At 38.4% G+C, this 23635-nt stretch overlaps 1 protein-coding gene across 1 annotated transcript; it reads right to left on the bottom strand.

Annotated features, from left to right (window-relative positions):
* Positions 1-288: 288 nt before the first annotated feature.
* TNFAIP6 (TNF alpha induced protein 6) lies at positions 289-22135 on the bottom strand. The gene is made up of 7 exons (XM_025404771.1): positions 21970-22135; positions 16323-16460; positions 14169-14330; positions 10459-10687; positions 7021-7061; positions 686-1297; positions 289-368 (listed from the first exon to the last, which is right to left on the bottom strand). The coding sequence occupies exons 1-6, from the start codon at positions 22061-22063 to the stop codon at positions 1128-1130; spliced, it is 834 nt and encodes a 277-aa protein (XP_025260556.1). The 5' UTR covers positions 22064-22135; the 3' UTR covers positions 289-368; positions 686-1127.
* Between the last annotated feature and the right edge of the window lie 1500 nt (positions 22136-23635).

Raw genomic sequence — 23635 nt, 5'->3', positions numbered from 1 at the left:
AAATTGCAGCATATATGCCAAACATGCACATATATAATAATTTCTTACAAATCAATAGCGAATATTATACCAGTTTTTAAAAATAGTGAAAAGCATGGAAAAATAATTCACACACAAAAAAATATGTATATATAACCATCAACCTCATGAATAAAGAAATGCAAATTCAAACTACAGTGAGGCCTCATTTTTGCCTATCAAAACAGAAAATTTTATTTTAATTAACCTTTGATTTAGTAATTCTATTTCCAGGTCCTTGTCTTAAAGAATTAGAGAGGTGCACAAATATGTGTGTTCAAGGATATTTTTTGCAACAACATTTATGAAAACAACCTGAAATTCCAACAATGGAGATACGCTTAAATAATGTATAAAACGGCCGGGCGCGGTGGCTCAAGCCTGTAATCCCAGCACTTTGGGAGGCCGAGGCGGGCGGATCACGAGGTCAGGAGATCGAGACCATCCTGGCTAACACGGTGAAACCCCGTCTCTACTAAAAATACAAAAAACTAGCCGGGCGTGGTGGCGGGCGCCTGTAGTCCCAGCTACTCGGAGGCTGAGGCAGGAGAATGGCCTGAACCTGGGAGGTGGAGCTTGCAGTGAGCCGAGATCGCGCCACTGCACTCCAGCCTGGGTGACACAGCGCGAGACTCCGTCTCAAAAAAAAAAAAAAAAAAAAAATAATGTATAAAACATTCATCTCAATAGAGTATTTTACAGCTGTTTAAAATAATGTTTTTGTAGACTAATCAATGATTTCAGAAAATGTTTATAAAGTTCAAGATTTAAAAAGTATGATATAAAACTGTACATAAAGCAGGATTCCAAAATATCAAATACAAATACATATAGGTACATATATACATATACCACAAATAGAAAAATGACTGAAAGAAAAAAATATGAAAATGTTAACGCTTGTTATTTCTATGTAGTGGGATTATGAGAGGTTTCATTTTTTCATTTAAAGTTTCCTGTATTTTCCAATTTTCCCTAAATTATGTATTGCTTTCACATTTAGAAAAATAATAAATAAATGTTAATAATAATGTAACAGTGAGATCAAAGGAGTTCCAAAATATTCCAACATAAACACTGTGTGTTTTGATCATCCTTTTTGTTTTTTTTTATAAGTGACTAAATCTTCCAGCTAAAAAGTTTTTATTTCCAGTAGAAGTAGTACTTGTATTTTTTCCTTGACTCGATTTGGATACAGGATCCACTGCAACATATTTGATTTGGAAACCTCCAGCTGTCACTGAAGCATCACTTAGAAACTTCAAGGTCATGACATTTCCTGTTGGGGGGAAGGAGACAAAAGAACAAAGATGTTACTCTCCTTTGATTTGGCTGACAATTCAAAGACTCTTCATTCTCATAGGAGAATATAAGAATTCATAAACAAGATTCCCAGAATTCAGAGGTCGATTCTCAAGCTGAAGAGTCTGTGGCTGCACTGCCGCAGGGGGCAGGGTAAGAGACATTTGTATTTTTTTCTTTGGTCCTCCAATCTGTCCTACAGGAAATTTTGTCTATTGCATTTATTTATTTATTTTTGAATGAGACGGAGTCTCTCTCACTCTGTCGCCCAGGCTAGAGTGCCGTGGCGCAATCTCGGCTCACCTCAACCTCCGCCTCCTAGCTCAAGCGATTCTCCTGCCTCAGCCTCCCGAGTAGCTGGGATTACAGGCACGTGCCACCACACCTGGCTGATTTTTTGTATTTTTACTAGAGACGGGGTTTCACCATGTTGGCCAGGCTGGTCTCGAACTCCCAACCTCAGGTGATCTGCCCACCTCAGCCTCCCAAAGTGCTGGGATTACAGGTCTGAGCCACCGAGTTGGCCTCTCTATTGTATTTAAAAGGTACTCTTGGGCTGGGCCTGGTAGGTCGCACCTATAATCCCAGTACTTTGGGTGGTCAAGGTGGGCAGATCACCTGAGGTCGAGAGTTCAAGACCAGCCTGACCAAAATGGAGAAACCTCGTCTCTACTAAAAATACAAAAAATCAGCCAGGCGTGGTGGCATGTGCCTGTAATCCCAGCTACTTGGGAGGCTGAGGCAGGAGAATCACTTGAACCGGGAGGCAGAGGTTGCAGTGAGCCGAGATTGTGCCATTGCACTCCAACCTAGGCAACAAGAGCAAAACTCCATCTCAAAACAAAAAAAATAAAAGATACTCTTCATAGAAGGAACATCCACTGAATTACAGGAGAATGGCAGGAAGGTCAAACCAGTGATGGATGGATGAGTTATTTACTAAATGATGTCACAGCAACAAGTTTCACATTTATAAGAAACGAAGCTAGACTCCTACTTTGCACAGAGTACCTAAACACATTTTACCATCATATAAAGACCAAAATGTGCTAAATAAGGAGGAAAAACTTTATTATATAACATAAAATATAGGAATATTTATATCTTTTTCAGGAGGCAAAGGACTTCTTTTTGTTTATTTTTGGAGACAGGATCTCACTACGTTGCCCAGACTGGTCTCAAGCTCCTGTGCTCAAGTGATCCTCCTACTCCAGTTTCCCAAAATGTTGGAGTCACAGGCATGAGCTGCAAATATATATAAACAAAAGCAGAGTGTATACATTCCTAATGCGTGCTTTTATCTATTAACTCATTTAACCCCCAAAACAACACTGTGAGGTGAGGGGGATACTTTTTAAATATTCATTTTAAAGATAAGAAACTGAGGCACAGAGTGACTAAGTAGCTTGCCCAAAGCCACAGAACTAAATGGTAGAGTCAGGTTTGAGCACAGGCAGTCTGGTTTCCAAGTTCATGCTCTGATTCTCAGACTGCTGTTTTCCCATATTTGGAAGATTTGCCTAAATATATATAAAAAATTTTTGCATGAGACAGACTGAGAGAAAATAGGGTTAATATCTCTAATATACAAAGGGCTGCTAGAAATAAAAAAGAGAAAGACAAAAGTGCCAAAGAAGAATAGGCAAGAAATTTATTCTTTGAACACCTAAGAATAGGTGTTCAAAGGAATGTTCAAAGGGAAAATAGACATTTAAAAATGTGTTCAAAAACACTACCAAAAATTCAACTTAGATTATTAATGATACTTTTTTGCTCTTCTATTGTGAGAGAATTCAGAGAATATTCAGCTGGTTAAAATGCAAATTGGTTAAGTATGAGTTGACAGGCCTTATTAAAAAAAAAAAAAAAAGAAAATGTACATTGGGAGTCAGCCAGGCAAGTTGGTTTACACCTGTAATCCCAGCACTTTCGGAGGCTGAGGCAGGAGGACAGCTTGAATTCAGGACTTCAGAACCAGCGTAGGCAACATAGCAAGACCCCATCTCTACTAAAAATACAAAAATTAGCCTTGTGCGGGAAAATCACTTGAGCGTAGGAGTTTGAGGCTGTAGTGAGCCATGATAGTGCCCTTGCATTCCAGCCTGGGTGACAGAATGAGACCCTGTCTCAAAAAAAAAAAAAAAAAAAAAAAAAGAAAGAAAAAGAAATGCAAATTGGCACTGTAGAAATCTTTTTTTTTTTTTTAAGTAGCATTACTGAGTAAAGACAGAGGTTTTAAAATGTTCATTGAAATGTTGAATAACAAAAGAAAAAAATCAGAATAAAACACCTCAAAATGTTAAATATTAGTACATGACAAATTATGGTATATCCATACAGTGACCTATTAGGCAGTCAGGAAAAAGAATTTGAATGATCTAAATATCGTACTCTGACTTGGAAATATGTTCATAGCATCCATGTATATAATGTTTGTATACTAGAGAAACATCTGGAAGGATGGTCAGTACAGAGTTATCAAATGCCTTTCTGGGATGGAGAGGTGAGGAGAGTAGGCACATGCTTACTTTTATATATCTTGTTAATGTGGTAGGATTATGGACAATTTCAGGTTCTTTTTTTTTTTTTTTTTTGAGACAGGATGTCACTCTGTCTTCCAGGCTGGAGAGCAGTGGCATGATCACAGCTCACTACAGCCTTGACCTCCCTGGATTCAGGTGATCCTCCTACCTCAGCCTCCTGAGTAGCTGGGACTACAGGTACACATCAAGATGCCTGGCTAACTTTGTATTTTTAAATTTTTTTTGAAAGGGAATCTTACTCTGTTGCCCAGGCTAGAGTGCAGTGGAGCCATCTCAGCTAACTACAATCTCTGCCTCTCAGGTTCAAGTGATTTTCCTGCCTCGCCTCCTGAGTAACAGGGATTACAGGCACTTGCCACCACACCTGGCTAATTTTTTGTGTTTTTAGTAGAGATGGGGTTTTACCATATTGGCCAGGCTGTCTTGAACTCCTGACCTTAATTGATCCACCTGCCTCAGCCTCCCGAAGTGCTAGGATTACAGGTGTGAGCCACTGTGCCCGCCGACTTTTGTATTTTTTTGTGGAGACAGAGTTGCATCATGTTGCCCAGACTGGCCTTAAACTCCTGAGGCTCAAGCAATCCTCTCACCTTGGCCTCCCACAGTGCTAGGATTACAGGCATGAACTACCATGCTTGGCCGATGTCTTTATTTTCTATTTTTGTTTTGTAATCTATACCCCAGGTTGAGTAAGCATATATTTAAAAAGAAATAGTATTGTGCTTGATAGGATTTTTTTTTTTTTGAGATGGGGTCTCACTGTGTTGCCCAGGCTGGAGTACAGTGGCACCATCTTGGCTCACTGCAACCTCTGCCTCCCGAGTTCAAGTGATTCTCCTGCCTCAGCCTCCCACATAGCTGGAACTACAGGCTCCTGCTACCACGCCCGGCTAATTTTTTGCATTTTTAGTAGAGACAGGGTTTCACCGTGTTAGCCAGGATGGTCTCGATCTCCCGACCTGGTGATCCACCCACCTCAGCCTCCCAAAGTGCTGGGATTACAGGCATGAGCCACTGTGCCAGGCCTATGCTTGACAGGATTTTATGTTAACTTTATCTTATATCTTCTTTTTCTTTTTCTTTTTTTTTTTGAGATGGAGTCTCGCTCTGCCACCCAGGCTGGAGTGCAGTGGTGTGATCTTGGCTCACTGCAACCTCCACCTCCCGGGTTCACGCCATTCTCGGCTCAGCTTCCCGAGTAGCTGGGACCACAGGCGCCCGCCACCAGGCCCAGCTAATTTTTTGTGTTTTTAGTAGAGATGGGGTTTCACCGTGTTAGCCAGGATGGTCTCGATCTCCTGACCTCGTGATCCACCTGCCTCGGCCTCCCAAGTGCTGGGATTACAGGCGTCAGCCGCCACCATGCCCGGCCTATACCTTCTTTTTCTATTACTTTGTATCAGTGTCCTCTTCCTGATTTTTTGCTAAATCTTTGGCTCTTTTGTTTAACTGTATTCTTTTCTGTTTCTTGATTTGTTTCTCTTTGAATGAGAAATTGTGTGGGGTTCTTTTTCCCCCCAGTTTCTTGAAGTTATGCCAATAAAACCCCACCACTGATTTGATTACGTTTGGAGTAAGTTGTCTATTTTAGAGAAAAAAGGAAAATGTAAAATTTTAGACTTTTTTTTTTTTGAGACAGAGTTTTGCTCTTGCTGCCCAGGCTGGAGTGCAATGGCGCGATCTCGGCTCACTGCAACCTCTGCCTCCCGGGTTCAAGCAATTCTCCTGCCTCAGCCTCCCGAGTAGCTGGGATTACAGGCATGCGCCTCCACGCCTGGCTAATTTTGTATTTCTATTAGAGACGTGGTTTCTCCATGTTGGTCAGGCTGGTCTTGAGCTCCTGACCTCAGGTGATCCGCCTGCCTCCGCCTCCCAAAGTGCTGGGATTACAGTCGTGAGCCACCGTGCCCAGCCTAGACTTCTTTTTAACTTCTTTGTTTAATAGGATTCTCATCCCCCAACTACCTCCTACAGCAATAAGATGTTTTCTTTCAACTGTCTGTTAATATAAAATACATTTTCAAAAAAGGAATGAGAGATAAGTAAATGGTTTAATTTAATAGGTTATCTTTCTTAAGGGAGTTTGTAACAGAATAATGAACTAGCAAGGTTTAAGCATTAATCATTCAATAACAGAGCAGGAAGTTCCATCTCTTACAGTTATGACGAATAAATTAGAATTGAGTCACTGAAAGGCTGGGGTGTGGGAGTAAGTTAACTAGTAGTATCTGAGTACTCAGAAATTGCAACTCAGTGTAGTTTTATTGTTTATAGTTGCAGAAGTATTGTGATAATTTTATGACTTGGGAGAAAATAGAATACATAAAAATGCCAGCTGCTGGTGCTGGTGATGGAAATAAAATATTGAATACATGTAAGAAAGAACTTTTTAGGCAGAAAATAGCAGTATGGGATAAATTAAAGAGTGATATTGCATATTAAGATAAATTTATGCGACTACAGGGCATTTCTTGAGGTATATTTCTTGGAATAAAGTCACCGAAAATAATGGGGGGGCAATATTTGGAAAGCACTGCCTATTATATCTGGTCTTTTCAGATTTACTATGCATGATTAGCATATTAAAAGATCCCTGCTGTCTTCCAGTAAAGAAATCTGTATGATATTGTTTAACCCAATGTTTTCCAAATTTATTTGACCTTAGAGCCCTCTTCTCATGTAACATCTATTTAAATCTCACAGAACTTTGTTATTTGAAACATTCTCTGGAGAATACTGTACTAAGATAAAAATGTGATGAATATGATATAAGATTGTTTTAGTGACAAAGATTTTTAATGACTTTATAAATTACTTCAACCCTTTATCAATGAAAAATTTCAGCTATTTTATTAGCACATTTATGGAAATGATAAACTACAGCAATATTTGTGGATTTGCAGATTCAAGACTCTCAGACGCATTACATTTTCTGCAAAGAACAAGAGTCTATACATTTTTTAGTGCAGGCAGTTGGCATAAATCTTTTAAGTAATTTTTTTTTTCTTTTTGTAAGATAGCAAGCTGCATCTGGTCTTGGTTCTTTCAACTTTAAAAAGTGAATAATAACTGCTGTTTACTATTTTACAGTGTCCCTTCACTTTCAGGGACACTAAAAAAACAAATCATAGTTTTGGTCCTCAATTTAAAACCTTACCTGTACTGATGATGTCATCTGGAAGCTGATCTCCACAGTATCTGAAAAGGAATTTTTAGAAAAGAGATGTCACACAAATGAATATTATACAGCTAGTAAAGGGGCTCTTACCAATAATTAAGCCTCTAAGTAATAGCTCATTGTTCCATAATTTTTGAAATTTCTATTGTTATTTTACCTGGATTTGTAAGGGAGAATAGGAGTTAAAGTTTGTTATTTGAAATAATCTTCTTACAATATTTATGAGATTTTATTTTATTTTATTTAGATGGAGTCTTGCTCTGTTGCTCAGGCTGGAGTGCAGTGGCACAGTCTCGGCTCACTGCAACTTCTTCCTCCTGGGTTCAAGCGATTCTCCTGCCTCAGCCTCCTGAGTAACTGAGATTACAGGTATGCACCACCAAACCTGGCTAATTTTTGTGCTTTTAGTAAAGATGGGGTTTCACCATGTTGGCCAGGCACATCTTCAACTCCTGACTTCAGGTGATCCTCCCACCTCAGCCTCTCAAAGTGTTGGGATTATAGGCATGAGCCACCGCACCCAGCCAATGAGATTTTAAAGGAAAGATAAGTAGCATTTTTACTTTGTGTAACTAGAAAATTTTGCGCAGTAAGTAATTTGAATCTACTTGGAAAAATTAAAATTTTGTTTCTTTTTTTTTGAGACGGAGTCTCGGTCTGTAGCCCAGGCTGGAGTACAATGGTACTATCTTGGCTCACTGCAACCTCTGCCTCCTGGGTTAAAGTGATTCTCCTGCCTCAGCCTCCCGAGTAGCTGAGATTACAGGCACCCACCACCACGCCCGGCTAATTTTTTGTATTTTTAGTAGAGATGGGGTTTCTCCATGTTGGCCAGCGTGGTCTCAAACTCCCGACCTCAGGTGATCTGCCCTCCTCGGCCTCCCAAAGTGCTAGGATTACAGGCATAAGCCACTGTGTCCGGCCTTAAAAATTTATTTCTGGCCGGGCGCGGTGGCTCAAGCCTGTAATCCCAGCACTTTGGGAGGCCGAGATGGGCGGATCACAAGGTCAGGAGATCGAGACCATGCTGGCTAACACGGTGAAACCCCGTCTCTACTAAAAAATACAAAAAATTAGCCGGGCGAGGTGGCGGGCGCCTGTGGTCCCAGCTACTCTGGAGGCTGAGGCGGGAGAATGGCGTGAACCCGGGAGGCGGAGCTTGCAGTGAGCTGAGATCCGGCCACTGCACTCCAGCCTGGGCGACAGAGCGAGACTACGTCTCAAAAAAAAAAAAAAAAAAATTTATTTCTAATTAATTTTATAAAGTTTTCTTCACAGTTATAGAAGAATGGGCATATGGTTGGTGATATTAATATTTTGAATTCTAGGATAGACTGATTTAAATCTGGAAAAATTATTTTGAACCTTATAGGTATAAAAGGATTTGATTTTTATCTGAATCATGACTTGAAAGGAACCCTCTTACACATATGAAAAGGTAAGAGTTTTATAGGTTTCTAAATATGTAATTTATTCAAGAGGAAAAGTCTAAATTTACCTAAAAGGTAAATTATATAATATAAATTCAAAAAATAAATTAGTCTGTTCAAACCTCCTAAAAACAGTAGTTTATAATTTTATATAAGATAGGATCTTGCTGTATTGCCCAGGCTGAAATACAGTGTTTATTCACAGGCCCCTTCCCACTTCTCAACACGGGAGTTTTAATCTGCTTGTTTCTGACCTGGGCAGGTTCATCCCTTCTTAGGCAACCTGGTGGTCCCCTACTCCTGAGAGGTCATCATATTGATGCTGCTCTTAGTGTGGACACCCCATCAACATAGTGCACTGTAACCCAGAACTACTGGGCTCAAGTGTTCCTCCTGCCTTAGCTTTCAAAGTAGCTGGGACCACAGGTATGCCCACCTGGACTTTGTTCTTAATTCCCCCAACTCTACTTTGTGTCTTCATCAAACTATTTTTATAAACTATCTTTTCTCTACAGCAGTAGTCTGTCAGCTAAAGAAGAAAACGAGGCCGGGTGCGGTGGCTCATGCCTGTAATCCCAGCACTTTGGGAGGCCGAGGCGGGTGGATCACCTAAAGTCAGGAGTTTGAGACCAACCTGGCCAACATGGTGAAACCGCACCTCTACTAAAAATACAAAAATTAGCCAGGCGTGGTGGTAGGTGCCTGTAATCCCAGCTACTCGGGAGGCTGGGGCAGGAGAATTACTGGAACTTGGGAGGCAGAGGTTGCAGTGAGCCAAGATTGTACCACTGCTCTCCAGCCTGGTGACAGAGTGAGACTCCGTCTCAAAAAAAAAAAAAGTAGAAAGAAGAAAACAAAACGAAAAATACTTTCCCTTCAAAAAGTATTCATTTTTGCAAGAAATGCCTTTGGTTTTCTTTGTATTTAAGTTACACGTTCAAAATCGACATAAAAAGCGATTGAGTCTGTCATTTTAAAATTGTCCCCACTACCATTTTTTTCCCATTAAATTACTATCATGTATAATAGAGAATTGAAAACTGATAGTCTATTGATAATTGGTAGTCTAAAATATGGGTTATTAGGTGGGGACCTGAGTATATAAAATACCTAATTGTACACTCTTTAATTTTGCAATATATCGTAAGACACACAAAATTCAAAGTATATTAAAGATTTGGAATGTGAAGAAAAAGGTTGTGTTCTAGCATACTAAAAAGCCAAAGGAGAATATTAAAGAGAGAAAGGGTTAAACTTTGCTTATTTACCTTACATCCATAATACTTAGCACAATGCTTTGTAGGAAGAAGAAAGGCAACAATTACTGAATTTATAATCTTTTTTTTTTTTTTTTTTGAGACAGAGTCTCGCTCTGTAACCTAAACTGGAGTGCAGTGGTGCAATCTTGGCTCACTGCAACCTCCACCTCCCGGGTCCAAGTGATTCTCCTGCCTCAGCCTCCTGAGTAGCTGGGATTACAGGCGCCCGCCACCATGCCCAGCTAATTTTTGTATTTTTAGTAAAAACAGGGTTTTGCCATGTTGGCCAGGCTGGTCTAGAACTCCTGACCTCAGGTGATCCGCCCACCTTGGCCTCCCAAAGTGGTGTGGATTACAGGCGTGAGCCACCGTGCCTGGCCCTATAATCATTTTTAAGGTTGTAAGAAATTAGAACTTAAAAACCTGAACAATTTTTGCAACTCACATGTCTTTCTTCCTTCTATTGTTAGTCAGATCTTAAGGTATTTGTAAAATAGACTAACTACTTCTTACAACTTAGCCATAATCAAAAGGCAGCTCTCACTACTTTAATAAGTATGTTGTAGCAGCCAGCTAAGAAAAATCTTTGTTGAAAAATGATATGGTGCTTTAGGAGAGTAGAACTATTCCAAAATCAATATTATAGGAGCGGTGGAGGAAAAATTAAAGAAGCATCAAACAAAATACTAGACATTCATTTAACTTCCTGTATGGGGACCTACACGTACCTTCCCACAAAGCCATGGACATCATCGTAACTGTCATATATTTCAACATAATCAGCCAAGCAACCTGGGTCATCTTCAAGGTCAAAATCTAAAAAACTCAGGTGAATATGCTGACCATACTTGAGTCTAATGTGCCAGTAGCAGATTTGGTTATCTTCGTACTCATTTGGGAAGCCTGGAGATTTAAAAATTCGCTTTGAATCTGTAAAGACGCCGCCACACTCCTTTGCTGAAATGAGAAGGAAAAAAACGTAAAAACCCCAAAGCATTAGGAAAAACATTATCCCTATTAAAAGTGACATTTCTTAGCAATCTATTACTTTTTATGAAATATTAAATGTCTTAGTATACAGCATCTATGGTATATTATGTATGCTTTTAGCTAAAGAATAAATGTATTTTTTCATCAATAGTTACTAAATTCTCTAAAACGAACATGGACTCCTTGTGAATTTATTTTTATTTTTATATTTTGAGACAAGATCTCGCTCTGTCACCCAGGCTGGAGTGCAGTGACCCAATCATAGCTCATTGCAGCTGTGAGCTCCTTGGCTCAAGCGATCCTCCCACTTCAGCCTCCTAAGTAGCTGGGATGACAGGCATGTGCCATCAAGCCCAGGTAATTTTTTTTTTTTTTTTTGTAGAAATGGGTCTTGCTGTGTTGCCCATGCTGGTATTGAACTCCTGACCTCAAGTGATCCTCCTGCCTCTGCCTCTGAAAGTGCTGAGATTATAGACATGAGCCACTGTGCCCAGCCATGAATTTTTAAAAAAGTAAATATAGTAAGAAAAAAATGGCTAGGTGCAGTGATGCTCACCCTTAGTCCCAGGTAATTGGGAGGCTGAGGCAGAAGAATCCCATGAGCCTAGGAGTTTGAGGCCAACCTGGGCAACATAGTGAGACTCTGTCTCTAAAAAAATAAAAATAAAAATAAATTTTAAAATTACAACAATTGAAATGTAATTAATTTTTGCTTTATTTTATCTTTTAAGGCATAACATGACAAGTCTTTTGTGCACACACCTGTTTTTTTTGTTGTTGTTGTTGTTTGAAATGGAGTTTCACTCTGTTGCCCAGGCTGGAGTGCAGTGGCACAATCTCCGCTCAATTGTAGCCTCTGCAATTGTTCAAGCAATTCTTATGCCTCAGCCTTCTGAGTAACTGGGATTACAGGTGTGAGCCACCATGTCTGGCTAATTTTTGTATTTTTAGTGGAGATAGGGTCTTGCCATGTTGGCCAGGTTGGTCTCGAACTCCTGACCTCTGGTGATCGACCCACCTCAGCTTCCCAAAGTGCTGGGATTACAGGCGTGAGCCATGGTGCCCGGCTTATGTCTATGTATTTTGATAAATATATATACATTTATATTACAAACAGCCCTATCAAGATGGTAGGGACTTTGCCCCGTGGTGTCACCATATGTCTTCGGGGCCACAAGCACTTAGAATAATGGATCCCGTAAATTCTGTTTGGAAAATCATTATGCAATTTCATGATTGCAAGAGACTTTAAAGTCACTCTAATCCACTTAAAAGGAATAATTTATAATTATTCTGTATACTGCCTTTACTGATTTTAAACTAATGCCCTAATCCTAATATTTTAGGATTTGATGGAGTTATTCAGGTTTGTTTTTTCCAAGTCATTCATCATTTAACAGATTTCAATGTTATAACTTGTCATAAGAAAAGCAAACACATATAAAACAAAACAAAAACGCTACATCAGAATCAGTGGTTTGCAATATGACCTAGAGGGAAAGCTACGAAGAAGCCCTGGTTAATTTTAATTCCATATAAGGTAAGTGTCTAATGTCTAGAAAGAGGTGCTCCCCAGCCTTTCTATGATCCTGTTCTGCTCATCCAATCTTTGTTGTATTTATTAATAAATTAGAAAACATTCAAATCTTGAACTAATTTGGCTGCCTATTTGCTATATTTATTTAGATCTACATTTTACATTACATCTAGTTACTGCCTCATCTATTATTTGGAATATCAGCTCTAACTTGGTGACATTGATTAATCAATAATGATTGCTTGATTTTTCTGAAGCCATTATTTTTTTTTCATTCCAGTGATGTTTCAGTGAGCTGTTCCCCTAGTGCTAGTTCAGGCAGTCAAGTCTCCTTCAAGTTAACCACATCCTAAATAGTCAGCATACCACCAAATCCAAAAGTGAGCTAAATGCACTGAGAATTGGGTAAAAACAAATCTCCCAGGATTCTGTACACATGTTCCCAGAGTGTATTAAGCCTCTCTCAGAAAAGAAAGCAACTTATAATAATTTATAATTTAGGATTATATTCTTATGAAAGGGCAATAAAATACTGAAAGGACCATTTCATTGGCACTTCTTCAATGACTCTAGAGTTTAATCTATGGAAATTATCCAATAGAAGCTCAGAGATCCTAAAGTTTATCAAGTGAAGGAAGAATCAGAGAATATATTTGAAAAGAATAGTTACTCTTGAGAGTAAAAGAAGAGTGGTCTGCATAAATATATTTAAGAAAATGTAAGAGAGGGAGGGAGGGAGGAAAGGAAGATACGTATTATTGACATAACTAAATATAGCACTAAATTAGTACTGTATAGTATAGGACTAAATAAGCTTAAAGCATGTCAAAGTGACTTGAAAGTTAAAGTTACATAAATGCACTGTTAACTATTTATTCCTATTTTGTCTCAGTTAAGACTAGTTGTAGCTGTAGGCAAAAATCTTTCTACCTGGACTACACGTAATTTTGAGATATAGGTTAGTTACAGACATGAGAAACTGTTCTCCAAATGTTAATATCATTAAATAATAGATTTTATAATAATACACTAGAACCTCACTATGTAACTCTCCTACTGTGTTATGGAATTTCTTATAGGGTAAATCCAAATGGGACATGTCTGAGGATGTTTATGATCCTAAATGCCAGGAAGACTTTGTAACATACTGTAATATTTTGTAACATTGTCCTGGGGGAAATATATCCAAAAAGAACAGCCTATTTTTTCTCCAAGAACATGCCCTAAGAATAATTCTTTATAGTAATTATGAATTAAATTTTCTCATTATTTCCTAGTTGTAAGCAACCATGGAAAAAATATGAATAAAAATATACTGTATAATGATAACTAGTATATACAGTATATAACTGTTAAACCATAGAATTAGAGTTGCTTAGTTTAGAAGTACTAGCATATATACACAAAAAGAAATTAGGGAAAGAATTTGTTTACTTTGTCTCCTTTTCCCCCTTGTATTGAAAGGACAATTTTGAATAGTTAACATTTGGTAGCATCACTTCATTGTTTTAGCTAATTCACTACGACAAGTTTTTAATCTGCTTTTTATTTTCTTTTTCTTTATGGCTGGGATATTACCTGGCACAGAGAAGATCTGAATTCTCAGTCCCATCTGCCTAATCATTATTGACTCCTGATTTGGGGTTACTTAATCTCTAAGTTTCAATTTCCTGATTTCTAAAATATAACAACAGCTCCTTGAAGAATTATTGTGAATATTAAGTTAGAGTGTAGATGAAGGAACATAACTCAAGGTCTGGTATAGTACAAGCACTTTATGAATTATAGTTATTAGTAGTAATTATTATTACCAAATTCAATGATTTCTGGAAAAAGCCATTTCTTTTTTAACAACCTCTTAGCAGCATGAAACTGTTTTTGCAAAACATAAAATTATCATTTTTAATGTACCATGTGGGTTGTAGCAATAGGCATCCCATCTTTCACTCCTATTGAGACGGACTCCATAATCAATAATGCCAGTTTTTCCAAATCCACAGTTGGGCCCTGGCTTCACAATGGGGTATCCAACTCTGCCCTTAGCCATCCATCCAGCAGCACAGACGTGAAATCCTGCAAGAAGAAAAAGAGTTACGGACTAAACTGCTGAATTGTCTTGGCCAAGCAAAAGTCATCTTAGCAAAGATAGCCACTTCTAACAATAAGTTTCTTAACTGCTCAAATCCAGTTCATGTAAAAGGGAGAAAATTGTTTCCTTAATTAGACAAAGTGTGAATACACATGAAATATAACCTCTGATTTCTACTAGAAAACTACCTCTTACTTGAAAAAAATGCAAATAGACTACAAATTATTGTGGGTATGAAACTAATCCAAGTTCAGAGCTGGCTGCTTTTCACAAATGACTTATCGAATGCCATGAGATAATTTCTGAAATTACCAATTTTGAAAAAAATATTTTCAAGTGGTAATTTAATTTCTATTTCAGGGTCAATTAAGATATTTTTAATATCTTATTTATTTATTTTTTGAGACGGAATGTCACTCTGTCACCCAGACTGGAGTGCAGTGGCACAATCTCGGCTCACTCCAACCTCCGCCTCGTGGGTTCAAGCAATTCTCCTGCCTCAGCCTCCTGAATAGCTGGGGTTACAGGCATGTGCCACCATGCCCAGCTAATTTTTTTATTTTTAGTAGAGATGGGGTTTCTCCATGTTGGCCAGGCTGGTCTCGAACCCCTGACCTCAGGTGATCTGCCCACCTCGGCCTCCCAAAGTACTAGAATTACAGGTGTGAACCACCACACCTGGCCTATTTATTTATTTAAGACACGGTCTTGCTCTGTCATCCAGGCTAGAGTGCAGTGGCATGAACACAGCTCACTGCAGCCTCTACCTCCTGGGCTCAAGAAATCCTCCCACCTCAGCCTTTAGAGTGGCCATGGCCACAGGTGTACATCACCACACCTGGCTAATTTTTAAATTTTTTTTTTTTAGAGATGAGGTTTCGCTATGTTGCCTAGGCTGGTCTTGAATTCAAGCAGTCCTCCTGCCTCAGCCTTCCGAAGTGCTGGGATGACAGGTGTGAACCACTGCACCCTACCAGATATTAGTAATGTTTTAAAAGATTTGAATAAAGATAAATTCTCTCATATATTTCAAACAAAGGCTCAGCCCTGTTTCCCTTGCTCAGCCTCAGAGGCTGTTTTAGTGTCTGTCAGTGCCACCCAAGATCAATTTTACTAGAGGTCCAGGATGGACAGTAAAGACTATGGGCTTTGTCTCTACCATTTTGGTTACTTTGCCCCATGCCACTCCGTGATTATAGACCAGCAGTCATCTTGGGAGGCTATGGGGCATTTGAGAAAACACTGTTTTTTGTTTTTCTTGAGTAATGTATCAACTTTGCTGGACGTTATCCAGTCAGCAAAGGAGTTCTGAATGGGAGTGGTCCATTGTCCCCAAAGGCCAAGAGAGATGGTAGCAATCCACTTTCGTATAAAGAAGCATATAACACTAGTTGATTACTGGAATTTTCACCAGGTCTTCTGATACCATCTTCCCAGTTTCTTTCTGCTTCTATCTCACGACCTGCCTGTTCTCCTTTTCCTTATAGCTTTTGATCCTGAAGTACAAATACATTCTCCCACTTAATGTAAAACAACTGGGGAAAAAAGCCACTAAATTCAATATTTCTTCTCCCAAGTAAATTTGCTTGTAAGACTCAATATAGTACTATAGCATCATTTAACAACCTTCACACTCAGAAGTCAAAGAGATAGAACAATACTAAAAACGAAAACAACGGCATTGAAATTGATGAGAAATTTAAATGATATTGAAGTAATGAGGTTTTCATTTTCTTTTGACTTTTATTTTATTAGATCACACTGGGTTAAGACCCCACATAAGTTGCTGGAACACTAGAAACTTTCTGCCAACTCTAGGCAGGTGGATAGGAGAAGTCAGAGAGCGGAGATGTCCTAGGGGCTTAGTGATATATCTGAAGGGGGTTGGAGAAAGAAGTCTTACTAGGGTTTAGGAAAGATGGATTTTTTTTCCTCTAAGGATGAAAAAGAAGAAAAATCATTGTGAAATTAGTTACCAATTTTTCTGGCTGCCTCTAGCTGCTTGTAAGTTGCGAGATGGCCACCTTCAAATTCACACACTGCCTTAGCTTCTGCATAGGTGAGCTTGTATTTGCCAGACCGTGATTCTCTGTGGTACACACCTGCTGCTCGTTCTGTAAAATCAGATGATGTCGTAAAAGCACTGTTATTCCTTCTTACAGAACAGGGGAAATTCTGTGGCCTCAGCCGGAAGATTACAACAGTTACCGTTCCTGCCAAAGAGCTTTCTGTGTTGGCTGCCTTGGGTAGCTAAGTTTTCACTGTTAGGAAGCTTTGGGGAAAAATATGAATGAGGGGGAATTTTAGGGGAATTTGCGGCCGTAAACAGAAACTTGAGGCTAAATTATGTTTTTGATCTGATAGCCTGAAGTACAGTTTTTATTTATTTTTTATTTTTTATTTTTATTTTGTGAGATGGAGTCTCACTCTGTTGCCCAGGCTGGTACGATTTGGGTTCCCTGCAATCTCTGCCTCTTGGGTTCAAGCAATTCTCCTGCCTCAGCCTCCTGAGTAGCTGGGATTACAGGCATGTACCACCACAACCGGCTAATTTTTGTATTTTTAGTAGAGACGAGGCTTCACCATGTTGGCCAGGCTAGTCTCGAACTCCTGACCTCAAGTGATCCACCTACCTCAGCCTCCCAAAGTGTTAGGATTACAGGTGTGAGACACCGCACCCAGCCTAAAATAAAGTTTTTAATACAACATTGTATTGCGACACTATCCACACGTGATAAAGTTTTGGTTTTCTTTTGGATTTAAGCTATATAAAAACTTGCCAAGGTAAGCAATGGGGGAAAAAAAAGGTGAAGGCAAAAGAAACCAGTGAAGATGGATCCATTATGTAGGCTCACAGTGATGGAGAAAAATAAGCTAAAATATCCAATTGAGAGGAATAACTAATTGACTAATGCAATATAATTAAGAATTTAGGCCGGGCGTGGTAGCTCGTGCCTGTAATCCCAGCACTTTGGGAGGCCGAGGCAGGCGGATCACGAGGTCAGGAGATCGAGACCATCCTGGCTAACATGGTGAAACCCCGTCTCTACTAAAAATACAAAAAATTAGCCGGGCGAGGTGGCGGGCGCGTGTAGTCCCAGCTACTCAGGAGGCTGAGGCAGGAGAATGGCGTGAACCCGGCAGGCAGAGCTTGCAGTGAGCAGAGATTGTACCACTGCACTCCAGCCTGGGCAACAGAGCGAGACTCTGTCTCAAAAAAATAATAATAATAATTTAGTAAAACAAATAAAAACTGAGGAAAGATCTGAAGGGATCCAAAGCAAATACTGAATTAGGGAAAAGAAAAACAGATTCAAACACAGCAGAGAAAAAACTGGACACACCTAACTACCAGTTAAAGCCTCAATTTTTTAATCTGATTTGTCTTTTTTAGTTCACATATTTTTCCCAACATATTTTAGGCAGTGTTAAGTCATACATGAGTTGTCTTCCAATAGATCACTGTTAAATGGATTGTTTTGAGTTTGGAGTGCCTTCTACCATAGAAACAACGTGAAAAGATTCCCAGGACAATAGTCATAACATTAGCTCTGTAGTTAGCTCGAATAGTTCTATGTAGTCTGACATTATGGTTAAGTCTCTGTATCCTGACCTGTGCAATCAGCCACCCTTAGGACCATTTTCATTGAGGACATACATATTTCTTGGCACCAAGAAATGAATCCAGGGGAATTAGAAATATAATTCTTTGTTTTCCACCCCAAACTGAAGTTGACATTGCCATAGTTCAATAACAGAGGGTGCTTGTTTTTCTGAACTCTAAGGATCTTGCTCTTATACATTACATAGTAACTCTGTTACACACAGAGGACCTTAGTCAATCTGATGCTGGAGGTCAGAGAATACCGGGACCATCAGTCAGGTTGTTTCTCCATTGAAAGGTACCTGCTGCCCGGTGTCCTTCATGTGGCAAAGCCTCATTAAACTTTCGCTAGTTTTCAATTTAGTTACTTTGAGCATTATACCACAGGGTATTTTGCTAGGTGCTGTGGGTCAGGTTCTATCCTCAAGGAACTTGGACACTAGTGAATATTCTGAATTTCTTTATCTTGAAATAGAGGAACACCAAAGCTTTTGGTAGATGCAGGAGGCGTGTTTAACTTACTTATGCATTATAATAGAGATTGTTGTTAATCATTAAAAATGTTAAAAATTATATTTCGTAAGTATACAGATTAAAAGGCCTGTATTTGAAAACAAATTTTGTAGAAATTAATGTATACAAAGTTTTCTCAAACTGATTTTCTTTATATTTTATTTCAAAATTAAAATGTGATGCTTACAGAAAAAATTAATGGAGATTTGGCCAGGCGTGGTGGCTCATGCCTGTAGTAGCACTTTGGGAGGCTGAGGCGGGTGGATCACCTGAGGTCAGAAGTTCCAGACCAGCCTGGCCAACATGGTGAAACCCCGTCTCTATTAAAAATACAAAAAATTAGCCGGCTGCGGTGGTGCACGCCTGTAGTCCCAGCTACTCAGAAGGCTGAGGCAGGAGAATTGCTTGAACCAGGGAAGCAGAGTTGCAGCAAGCAGAGATCATGCCACAACACCCCAGCCTGGGCGAGAGAGCAAGACTCTGTTTCAAAAAACAAAACAAAATAAAACAAAAGAATTAACAGTTTTAAAAAATAATAATTTTAAGTTTTCCTCCCAGTAAATTTTCATTTTTAAAAAATCTTTTATTTTAGATTCAAGGGGTACATGTGAAGGTTTGTTACATAGGTAAACTCATGTCACAGTGGTTTGTTGCACAGATTATTTCATCACACAGGAATTAAACCCAGTACCTCTGTTCCTCTCCCTTCTCTCACCCTAAGTAATTTTTCTTAAACTTTTGGTACCTACTGAAACTTGTCTAGTAATAACATAATAACAGAAATAGCAAAAAATTTTTATGTTATAATTTTTGATTTATTAAATATTAATATTCCACATTGTTCCTCTAACAGCACCAAACTTCCCGGTATGTTGCCATATGAACAAATAGAGAACTCTTGGAGTATGTACCTGACAATTTTAAATATGGTGTTTTATTAAAAATATTTCTCAATTCAGAATTTTGAGCTATTGAGATGGACCTTTGTACAATGAATCCCAATTTTACCTTTCAGAAGAAATAATATTTTATTAATTTATCTAGTCAATAGTCATTTATTAAAACTGAAAATTTGTTTAATAAATGTTTTCTCTTTTTAGTGAGTGGTGGCAGTAGAAATGGACCTTGGTTCCACTGCTGTTTCTACCATGGAGTTGTATAACCAGATGAGCCTCAGTTTCCTCATTTGTCAAATAGGAATAATGATAGCTTCTGGGCCATAGGAGGAGCTCAAGATATGTTACTTTTCCTTTGTTTTTTTTTTTTTGCTTTGAGATAAAGTCTCACTCTGTCACCCAGGCTGGAGTGCAGTGGTGAGGTCACGGCTCACTGCAACATCTGCCTCTTGGGCTCATGTGATCGTCCCACTTCAGCCTCCTGAGTAGCTGGGACTACAGGCATGCACCACCACACCCAGTTAATTGTATTTTTTTTTTATATAGAGACAGAGTTTTTCTGTGTTGCCCAGGCTGGTCTTTTTAATTCCTGGGCTCAAGCAATCTGCCCACCTCAGCCTCCCACAGTGCTATGATTACAAGTGTGAACCACCGCATCCCGCCTTCCTGTCCCTTCGTTTTCAGATTCAACAATAAAAATAATTGCTTATCTGTGCATTTTTTATTCTCATGATCCATGTAAAATGATTGTAATTTCTTGTCCTTAACTGTTGTTTGTTTTTGTTTTGTTTAAAGTACTATTTTTAAAATTAGGTAATACCAGAGTTAAAATAAGCCTTAGGGATCCTTTACTTCAACCTTATCATTTTACCAGATTGGAACCATAACCTAGAGAATTTAAAGTAAATTTGTCCAACTTGCGGCCTGCCAGGACGGCTTTGAATGTGGCCTAACACAAATTTATAAACTTTCTTCAAACATTATGAGTTGCCCAAGACAATTCTTCTTCTTCCAATGTGGCCCAGGGAAGGCAAAAGATGGGACACCCTAGATTTAAAGTGTCCTGTTCTCGATAGTTGCTAACAGATGTATCCCTTCTAATCCAACTATCTTTCCTTCCTAAATGGTTTCTAATATTATATTGATCCAACCAACTATAAACTATAAACCAAACATCTGTGCTAGGATGGCTGGTCAATAATTTGCCCCAGATTGAAGCAATTTGCAATTATCCTGACCCTCAGATTTGTAGCATACATTAATAGACATTTGAATTTGCTTCTCTCTACCTCTGGAGCAGAACATCTATTGTCCAGGTTTATATTTTTGTAACATACAATGACACTTTAAAAGACAACTCTAAATTACTTGATTATTAGAGGGTTTGATAACATTTCAAAGTTTATCTGCCTGGATTTCATTACTAGCTTCACGACATTTAAAAAAAAATCCTGGCGAATATGAGCATATTTCCTACATTTGACTGTATACAACAAAAATAAAGAGATGGGCTCATTCCTCTACTAAATTTCAGATCCTGTCTTGGCCAAATGGATCATAATGAAATTAGTTCACTGGCTGAAGCTGAAAAAAAAAGGTGGCAAGGCTGTGCATTACAAATTAGGCTTTTTAATGAAATCCGCATGGTTGTAGTTATTACCAGAGAGAAACATGCTGAAAGGGAAAATATTCTACAACTGTGCTGTTTAGCATGCATGAAATCAAAATCTAGGTTAATTTCACCTTCTCTTTATTTCTTTTTTCTATGCAAGAATCTATGCATTTTTCCCCAAGAAATTCCACTTATTTTTACTGTTAAACACAATAATGAACATAGAGCAATATCAATTTGTATCATGAGAATTAAAGCATTGTTTAGCATACTGTAACTAAGGGGTGTTTTGGGTTTTCTGCATTTTCCTTTTTTGATCTATTGTTTATCTTCACTGTGTGGCCTATGTCATTCCTTACATTTAACAAAACAAAATAACAAAAGAAACTTTCCTTGTCTAACAAAAGGGTCAGAAAACTATTTATATGGATAGTACAAACAGAAAGAATCAAAGTGGTAAGAATGCATTCAGAAGGAGAAACATTTTTCACTTTTTTCTGTATTGCCAGCTGGCTTGGTCAAAATAGTCAAAATGTTTGAAAAAACTAAGATATAGACTATAGCTCAGAGTACATGAAGCAATTATTATAAAATTTTTGTATACTCCAATTTACCTGTTATGATTCTGAAATCTGATTGCAAATGCATTGACAAAAACAAAAGACTATACTGGTGTTTCTAGTTGGTTAAAGAAATACTCCTCTGTGCTACTACATCTGCTTTGAAAAGTTTAAAAGTGTATTTTCATACTGAATATAAATATTAACTGCTATTTTCTACTGAACAGTTCACTTTATAAAATGCTATTTTTACTTTTCAGAGGACAAGAACACTTAAGAAAAAAAAAGCATATGTATTCCAAAGGCTATCTTTCCTAAGCATTTTCTTTGAGAACATCAGCCTTGTACAGAATAGAAAAAGTTACTGCTTTAATTTCCTTCTCCATGATTTAAAGAATTGACATTCTCAACAAGAAGCTCCTGAGTGAAGTTTCTTACCAAGCCATATGGAGTTATGAAAAATTCCATCCTTGAATCCCCATCCTTGAGCCTCTTCCCATAGCAAGAGAAATAAGTAAATTAAGATGATCATATCGTCAGTTGTAGCGAAGTAACAGCCTGTTAGGGGCTGCTCACAATAAATTCTCAGAGCAGCGGCTGAAATGTGACTGAAACATCTGGTTTCCACATCTTTTAAATAGTTTTTTTCAACTGTGAGGTCAGCAAGTACTCTCCAATGGCATTTTCCGTTGTGGAGTTACACAATTATCTCAGTGTCTCAAGCAAATCCTCTGACTCATTTGCATTGGCAACCAAAACTAAGGAGATAGAATGATCATCTATGTTTTAAAATTAACTTACTAAGAACGGAGTTCATTTATTGTTAGTCACAAACAGTTTTCTGTTAGAAAGTTTGCGTAACTTGATGCAGATTTAGCACTGATTAAAAGAAAGTCAAACTTCAGTAGGAATTTCAAGATAAATCCTAAATATCTTATTTGCAGTGTCAATTATGGGATATGGGGTTAAATACTAATCTTTTATTGGTAATGTTGGACTGGCTTTTCCTAAACATTGTCAAGCCCATATAAAAAATTTAAAACAAAAAGTGTACACAGTTTGGAGAATCCTAATTTTTCTCCAATGATATATGACTTCCTTATTCTCTGTCTGCTTTCTTCCAGGGTGGGGTCTGTTGCAATCTTTGGTTTGTTATGGTCATCAGTTAAATAAATGCATCAGCTCCCAGAAAAATAGTTCAATTTCAGAGTATCAGGACGTTCCAGCAGCTTTGGGATGTCCTGTTATAACAAGCCTGTTTTCCCAGGCCACAAATTCTTGAAGGGTTGGGAGAAAGGTGGGTAGACTAATAAAGTTAATAACAATTTGTCCCTAGCTTCCCGAGACCACTCTAACTTTGAAGAAGATGATCAAAATAATAGATAATAATTATTACAGTAAGTCATCATGTCTTCAAATGTACCAAACTTTCCTCTTCCTTTATGTAGAATCCTTGGGTAACATATCTGATAATACTCCCACTACCACTGATGCTAATGGCATTTCCTGTTGTTCATTGATAGCCATTTATTGGCAACTTTTGATTTTTTTACAAAATTGGTTATTTTTTGGAACTTAGATTCTCTACTTTCGGTCCCAAATTGTTTCCCATTCACTCCTATTATAGCATTCACTTCTCCCATCCTTTCTTAGTCCCTCCAATGACGTTGGAGTTCTTTGAAAAAGCCAACTTGCTAGACGTGCTCTGGTCTGGAGTTAGCTTTGAATCCCTTAGACGTCTTTGCTTTGAACATCTCAGGTATGTTCTGGTCTCATCTCTTCTCAAAAGAGCAGTTATGGGGATGTAGGCTGAGAGTACAGAATTTTTTGGATGCCCACTGAGGTAGGCATAAAGTTACTAGCATTCAAAAATCTTTATTTTGGACCAGTGGCACGTGAAAGATGAGGGAATTGTATCCAAGTTCACAGATAGGATTAGTGAATTTAAGTTTGTTGCAAAAGGGAAAGGTATAGTCTAGACCAGGTGGATGTGACTATGGAGAAGACAGACATGGTTAGTGGGAGCAAGATTCATAGGTAGTTGGAAGGAATAAACCATGACATTTCTTTGGAAAGTATAATTATATGAGTATTTTAAGTTTGT

The sequence above is a fragment of the Theropithecus gelada genome, chromosome 12 (assembly GCF_003255815.1).
Source record: "Theropithecus gelada isolate Dixy chromosome 12, Tgel_1.0, whole genome shotgun sequence".
In the NCBI taxonomy this organism is placed as follows: domain Eukaryota; kingdom Metazoa; phylum Chordata; class Mammalia; order Primates; family Cercopithecidae; genus Theropithecus; species Theropithecus gelada.
Note: the sequence above shows the minus strand (reverse complement) of the source record. Positions and strands in the feature narration are given on the sequence as shown.